Raw genomic sequence first — 7,560 nt, 5'->3', positions numbered from 1 at the left:
TTTCTGAAAAATGATCATTCTTAGTCTCATACTAAATAGTTAAGTCACATATTAAATTACATATTTAATTGTAATACGTACAATTAAGGCATCAGAAAAGTCTTCCCAGTGAAATTGTCCATCTTTGAATTTTGAATAGGTTTCTGAAAAATGATCATTCCTAGTCTCATACTAAATAGTCAAGTTACATATTAAATTACATATTTAATTGTAATACGTACAATTAAGGCATCAGAAAAGTCTTCCCAGTGAAATTGTCCATCTTTGAATTTTGAATAGGTTTCTGAAAAATGATCATTCTTAGTCTCATACTAAATAGTTAAGTCACATATTAAATTACATATTTAATTGTAATACGTACAATTAAGGCATCAGAAAAGTCTTCCCAGTGAAATTGTCCATCTTTCAATTTTGAATAGGTTTCTGAAAAATGATCATTCTTAGTCTCATACTAAATAGTTAAGTCACATATTAAATTACATATTTAATTGAGGCATCAGAAAAATCTTCCCAGTGAAATTGTCCATCTTTGAATAATTTTGTAAAAAATGATCATACCTAGAGGAATCAGTGTGAGGTAACTTTGGAAGGCGAAACCTCTACTTTCATATTTTTACGTTCATTTCGTTTGAACCTGATGAACCTACAGCAAACAATGGAGCGAAAAAGTAAATATTGGTTTTTCCTTGGAAATTTTACAAAATCGACTCTTCTGCGATTAATAAATTTCTTTCTAACTCGAGTTATTATGAATTTCAATTTGCATTTATATTTAGACATTTTAAACATTTTTCTTATTTCATCATCTTCCAGTAAACAGTGTCAAGTGGCAGTAGAATATCCTGTTTCCTTATATTCGGATATTACTACTTTATTTCCATTTTCTCCAAAATATAGCGCAGTGCGCCATTCTAAATACTTTTGTGTCGACTATTTTCACATTAAAACAGTCCAAACTCTGCTGCATTATATTCCAATATTGCTACTTCACTTTCATTTCTTTTAAAATAGGACGAAGCAATATTTTAAATACGAATTTTCCCTTGGAATATTTTCACCTTAGAATAATCCAAGTATTTATATTCTAAGTATCGCTACTTTGTGTCTCTTTCCTTTAAGATAGCGCAGGAGGCAATTTCCAACATTTTTACGGTAGAATAATCCAAAATTCTTTACTTGCATTTCCTTTAAAATATACACAACGCGGATTATTATTTTAAATATCTTTACATAGAATATTTTCAGATTAAAGTAACCCAAGGTTCTTTATATTCGAGTATTACTACTTCATTTTCATTTCTTCCAGAATATACAGAAGATATTTGCATATAACTTTAGTCCCTGACGAAGCGTCCATCTGTAACATTCTACGTCTTATTTTCACAGTGTCAAATTTTTACATAAATCTGAATTTATCGTTAACTCTGAAACTCTTAGCTTAACTCTGTCGATATTGCTATAAATGTATCGATCGTCTGTACGCAAAGCATGCAACAACGACTCTGTCCCTGCGTTAATAAATTAAATCTCTAAAAAAAATAAGAAACCAAAATTGACAGAAAAAGGTGAAATAAGTTTCTGTAGCAGAAGCTGCAGCGCAAACTCTACTGCCACTGGCTACGTGGCAGGAAACGTTTCCTTTAATTTCCTCTTCTTATCTAACCGCGAGGGCAGAGAATACTCTGAAAACGATATTCGCGTAGAACACGAGGAATATGAAGCGCGAACAAGGTCGGGCCGAGTGGTCGGGAGGAAAAAAGCTGCCGCAAAATGGCTGTAGCCCGCTAGAAGCTTGTTCCACTAGCTTGGAGTAGGTGGAACTGGAAACGAAGGTGGGGCCGTGCGGTTTGCAGGTGCGCTTTCGCCAAAGGATCGCGTATGGATCGACTCTTTTCACCGTGGATAAAGACAGCCCCTGCTATGAAGAGAAGAGAAGAGAAGAGAAGAGAAGAGGAAAGGAGAGGAAGAAGAGAGGCGGGAACCAAGCGGTAGAATAACATTTTACCAGAGGCAAAAGAAGAACAACATTTTTACGGAAACTAGACTGCTGCTAACCGTGCGCCAAGTTCCAGCGAGAACGTGTCGTATAATACGAGACAGAGGAAGAAAGAGAGAGAGAGAGAGAAAGAGGGAGAGAGAGAGAGGGAACGATAGAAATGGGGAAAAAGTACAGAAGAGGGAAGGTTGGAAAAAGTCCGGGAAAACGAGGAGCATAGTAAGAGGTGGGATTGTAGGTGGAGGCGGAACTGAAGGCTCCGCCTATGCTTTCCATCCTCCACCTGCCACCAGTTGACCTCTACTTACGCGCCAATTCACGTGCCACTACTACCTTCCACACTTCACCACCTCTGCTCATTTCCTCGGTACCCACTGCTTTGTTCCCTGCCCGATCTCGTTTAAACTCCTCTTCCACCTGACATCGGTTAACCTCAGCCAAGGGGCTTTTTCCCACACTCGAAATTTCCCTTACTCGTTCGATACTCTACGTGACCCCGGTCGTGTAGCTCGAGTATTTTCACGATATTACCAGGCCAGTGCCACAAATATACAGGTTCGACTCTCTTCGGTTCGATCCTTCAATTTTTTCCATCCCTCTATCTTGCTGTCGTTTTAGCCACACGGAAGATTCGTAGCGTTTCAAGGGAATAATATACAACGTAAAATTCGCACGAGATACGAGTCGAGACGCATAACAGTGGCAATTTTTCTGCATTTTTCGAGTAGCTTTTAATGGTGAAATATACCATGGGAATGAAAGTGTACAAATGTTCCTTCGTATTTTACTGGAATTTGAAGTTTCTCTTAGCGTTAGAAAATATCATCGAGTTGAAAATGATCGAAAGAACGCAGTTTCTAAGCTACCGCGTAATGGCATCTTAGCGAAGATCGCCATTCGCGTGTTGCTCGTCCCATTTGTCTGATGTGAAAGCTAATTGACAAAGGAATTGTACAACGGTTGATGGACGATTGGACGTTATATCGAGATGTCCGATCAGAGTCGAATGCTGGTGCTTGTTTATCGAGGGATTTGATTTTAATCCTGTGCCTAGTTCCTGCCACGTAATAAAATGGCCAGAACAATAACTGCGCTTCCACTACCAAAGGAACGGTACCAAATAACAAGCTGCTTCTCAAGCCGATTTTATTCTAACAACCATCATCTGCTGTAGCCACGATATAAATCGTTTGTTCGATTACAAAAGAAACAGAACAAATGAAAAATCGATAAATAGAAAATCCATTTCCGAGCAAAGCTTGTTTGAACAGCCCAGACTGCTCGTCTTCTACAGAGAACTCGTTTCTGCCAGAGAAACATTACGAAACAACAATTATTTTCCAACCAGACTTTGCTCTAATAACTCGAGCGGTTGCTCTTCCCTGGCCGTAATATGCCACCATCTCTTCGTCTACCAAAGAGACGGTACAAACTTAACAAAGTGATCTTTCAAGACGCAACATGCATATTCGTAGTCTACGACAAAATTGTTATCTTTCATATCCACAAGCATCGCGACGTACGAAGAAAAAGTATACCAAGTAAGTTGCAAAATGAACAACGATGTAAACGTACTATTAGGTCGTCCGAAAAGTTTCTTTCGTTTTGTAAGGAAATAATGGACGCAGAAGATTTTTGAATTACGTATAATCCATTTTGTCCTATGAAAATAAAGATCGTAACGTTCGACGGATTAGGTTTCACGTTTGTATAAAAATGCATCGTTGTAAGGGACGTGTCTGTAAAAGAAAGACACTTTCCGGACAACTTAATACTCGAAGCTGTACAGTGAAACGTATCTTGCAGAGCAGCGCGACGAGTGGAGGAAAGAAAATGCGCGATATCATGGAGAATACCATGCAGTGAAGGAAAGAGCGGAGGAATAAAGAAAAGGGGAATAAGATGGAAATAAAAGAAGCAATCGCGTCGGCGTCTCGCGAGCGTCTGACGGTTGGGAGCAAGGGTGGCATCGGATGCGTCGGAGGCGTCGGCGTAACCACGAGGAAGGGCGTGTTTCTGGGAGGAAAAGCGAAACGGGTGGCCGTACGACGGCGCAAGTCAAGCACCTGTTTTCGACGCCTGCGAACTCGAGCGTAAGGGACCTATGAAACCGGTTGCGACCGCCTACCATCCTATCGAAACCAACGGAATCCGCATCCCTGAAGAACCTCTTCCACCTATCCACCTATCCACCTAGCCGTTTACCCACCTACGACCTCCGATAACTTCACCGACCACCAGATTCAGACCAGTCAGAGACGAGAAACACGCAGCTTTTTCCTCGTTTCTCCTTTCTCCACCTACTAACAAATTTCTCTATCTTGCTCTTTTAGTTGTATACACAGATTCGTAGATAGACAGCTCGAACGATATCTTCTCTTTCCAACCGACGTGTGCATCCCTCGGTTAACTGTCCCCCTTTCTTTCCGCTCTATTTTCGTTCCTGTCTGTGTCGACGAGCATATCTACCCGCTTCTGTTCTACTGTTTTATCGTTGCTACGATTTCGTAATTATTTTTTATATGTTCGAGATATGTCGTATCGTAAGTATAGGCTAGTAATGGGATTTCTAATTTGCTGCCATTGATAGACTATGGATTTCGCTGTAAATTCGTATTTCTTACGATGTAACCGAGAGAAACTATAGGTAGAAAATTGTTTTACATACCAAGTAACAAGTATCGTAGTAGGTTGTTCGAAAAGTTTCTCTCATTTTAGAAGGAAATAATAGACGCACGATGTTTTTTGCTTTATATTAGTTTATCGAATTATGCACGAACGTAATAAGAGAAATAGAAGGAAATGGATGATACCTAATTCAATAAAATAATATAAAACAGAAATTGTTGTTCATCTATTATCAACCTAATCTTTATCATCTATTATCAACCTAATAGAAAACCCTATGCTTTGGGTATTTCGTATAGCCTCTTGTATCGTGTGCATTCTGTGCAATTTTGCGTCGTTAAGTTTCCAGTAACTGCGTAAAAATCCACGGTCTATCGATTGGGTATGTGGATTGGTAAGTTGGAGAAAACGATGGTCCGAATGCATATGTTTCTGACAGTTCATGTTGCAGTGAATAGGATCGAAGAAGAAGAAAGATGTGTAGGGTCCTGTGATAAAAGATACGTATTAGACAGTGTGCGTGATACTGGATATTCCATATATTTGTACGTACATTCTGTATATTTTGGCATCTTTAAGTTTTACATACCCACATACACAAATATTTGCGTTCCAGATGACGTTATGTTTGTGATAGATGAGCAACGAAAAATTGTCGAGGTTAACCGATTGAAGAACGAGTGGATAAATTTGTAATAGAAAAGTATATTGAAATAATTAAAAGTATAAGTATATGTTGAAAATGACAACGTGAGTTCGCACTCGCTATCCATATACAGATGCGCTAGTTACAATAAATAGTAACTAGAAAATAGTTCTAGATATAATCGATAGATTTAATCGATAGGTTTAAGCTATTCTTTTGTTTTTATCCCTAGTCCATATAAAAAAGTGCAAGAAAGGTTATTCGGCTCGGAACGGTGTGATAAATTTATCCGAAGAATAAACTAATAGCTATTGTGATCCCATCTCTAAATACAGAAATAACAACAGTATAAGTATAAGTATAATGTGTAAGTTTATGCTGATTCATATCCTTAGTGTTATCTCTTAGTGTTATTAGACGATGGAATGATAGGGAGCAGGTTCATATATTTATAACAAAAGGACATTACCAAGAAAGGTAAGCTTATAGCTTGGGCTAGAAGCTACAGGGAACATAAATAGAAATCTATTTATTAGTTCCTTTGTTCCTAGACCTTGCAACCCAAAACATAAAGTATACTTAAGGGTACAATAATATGCACCGCTCCTTATTTACAATATTTCTGCGTAATAGCAGTCTCCAGGTCACGGATGTACGTAAATAAAGATGTAGAATTTTTCTTGAAGCAGTTACTTCGACAAAAATGGACAATCGCGTAGCCAAGAAATAAAATGAAACGATAGTGTTGAAAATTGAAACAGATCATCTTTCGACAAATTTCGTCAGCGTTCCAGAGAAAATGGTGAAATCAAACATTGCAACAATTAGTTGTAATAACTATGATGATAGCATAAGAAATCCATGTAATTAATAATAACGATATATATTAATCGCAGATTGAACAACTAAATTTTTCCCAGCAATTAAAAATGTACAAGCATAGAAAAAAGAAATTTATTACGCCACATTGTTAAGAAATAAATGGTAAGCGTGACGCGTACGATGTAAACTGTGCTAAGTTTCACAGTTCGTATGATAAAAAGCCTGTGTATCGTTATTCATGGTTACAGGTACGATACATCTAACGATGACAAGTTACGGATCGTGTTCTTCCTGGTGAATGCAAATTTATTCAATGAGAAGCAGCCAACCGTGTTTAAGTGTTCGTTTTATGCGCACTGTTTGACAATAACAATCTATTTTACAGCCTTCTCGTTATCGATACATAGACGACACATCTTTTCTACGAGAAAAAGCTTCCGCTTTCCTAACTGCTATTACGAATCAACATTTTTGAATGCTTATGACTGGTCCTCGATTTTTACCCAACAATTCGTACCGGTTCCCGAGACATTCGATCTGAAACATTTTTCAAAGGTTTTGTGGCAATCAGATCTGCCTGTTTCGAAAATACTGTTTTGAGAGAAACGAATTTAAACTACAGTTTTCGAAATCGTTGAACAATCGGAAAATTGTTCGCGTGAAAGTAAATCGAAAATATATATTTCCCCGTATATATCATCGAGAGTTAACATTTTTCGCACAGAGCTCCGTTCTCGAGAAAATTAAGTTTGAATATTCGTCTAGTATTTCTCTATATGCATTCCACATACAACGCTCTATTTCCTTTCTCCTACATTCCCAATATTTCATATCCTCCATATATCTTGACACATATAAACCAAATAAACACAAAAGAATATGTTTCTAAATAAAGAAGATTTATGGCATAAAATGCAGACCACAAATTGGACACAGGAAATCGTCATTTCGCAGGAACAAAGTTTACTATCTCGTAAGATGAAATTTGTCTTCGCCCATAGAGTCATTTCGTTGGCCACATTTCAGCGGGTGTTGTCAGTTAGGTAGTCGAAGCGACTGGGAAATCATCGCTTTGGCAATTCTAATTTAGCAAGTTGGAATAACTATCGGACTAGTTTGTACAACTAGCGTGGAAAACTATGTGTGGAACACGGGATAAAGGAGACAAGGAAACGATATAACGAATGATTTTTAATAAACATATTATTTATTTAATTTTTATATAATATATAATCATCGATACTTTTAGTTTGCATTTTTAATCCAATCATATCGATGTAACGTTACGCAGTGGAGAAGGATGCATCTATAGAACGTATTTTCATAGAACAAATATCTGAATCTAAGATATATAAGGCACAATTGTTGTATCTTACTATTCTCGAATAAAAATAATTGACTTATTTCATCGCCGTAGTTTAACACGTCCGTATCATTTTTCTTTTTTTTTTTTTTTTTTTTTTTTTTT

General features: G+C 37.4%; 1 protein-coding gene and 2 long non-coding RNA genes across 7 annotated transcripts in view; 1 reads left to right on the top strand and 2 right to left on the bottom strand.

Moving 5' to 3' along the window:
* The window catches only part of LOC117152187, a 2,411-nt gene extending 1,684 nt beyond the window's left edge, over positions 1 to 727 (bottom strand). The window contains exons 1-2 of the long non-coding RNA XR_004462484.1: positions 559 to 727; positions 82 to 160 (exon numbers count right to left, since the gene is read on the bottom strand). This is a non-coding gene — a long non-coding RNA (uncharacterized LOC117152187). The remainder of the gene's footprint in view (positions 1 to 81; positions 161 to 558) is intronic.
* A 4,100-nt stretch (positions 728 to 4,827) lies between these two features.
* Positions 4,828 to 5,416, bottom strand: LOC117152189. The gene is made up of 2 exons (XM_033323071.1): positions 5,214 to 5,416; positions 4,828 to 5,112 (listed from the first exon to the last, which is right to left on the bottom strand). Exons 1-2 carry the CDS (start codon positions 5,395 to 5,397, stop codon positions 4,862 to 4,864), a joined length of 435 nt encoding a protein of 144 aa, XP_033178962.1. The 5' UTR covers positions 5,398 to 5,416; the 3' UTR covers positions 4,828 to 4,861.
* Positions 5,417 to 5,717: 301 nt separating this feature from the next.
* LOC117152190 lies at positions 5,718 to 7,555 on the top strand. Of its 5 annotated transcripts, none has more exons than XR_004462490.1 (3): positions 5,718 to 5,747; positions 5,904 to 6,254; positions 6,341 to 7,555. It is a non-coding gene; the product is annotated as an uncharacterized LOC117152190 (long non-coding RNA). The 5 variants fall into 5 exon arrangements; XR_004462488.1 differs by having other exon boundaries at positions 5,722 to 5,747; positions 5,822 to 6,254; XR_004462487.1 differs by having other exon boundaries at positions 5,722 to 5,747; positions 5,807 to 6,254.
* The last annotated feature ends 5 nt before the right edge of the window (positions 7,556 to 7,560 follow it).

This window comes from Bombus impatiens, unplaced genomic scaffold, assembly GCF_000188095.3.
Source record: "Bombus impatiens unplaced genomic scaffold, BIMP_2.2 scf_0765, whole genome shotgun sequence".
Lineage (NCBI taxonomy): Eukaryota > Metazoa > Arthropoda > Insecta > Hymenoptera > Apidae > Bombus > Bombus impatiens.
This window is presented reverse-complemented; position numbering and strand designations above follow the sequence as displayed.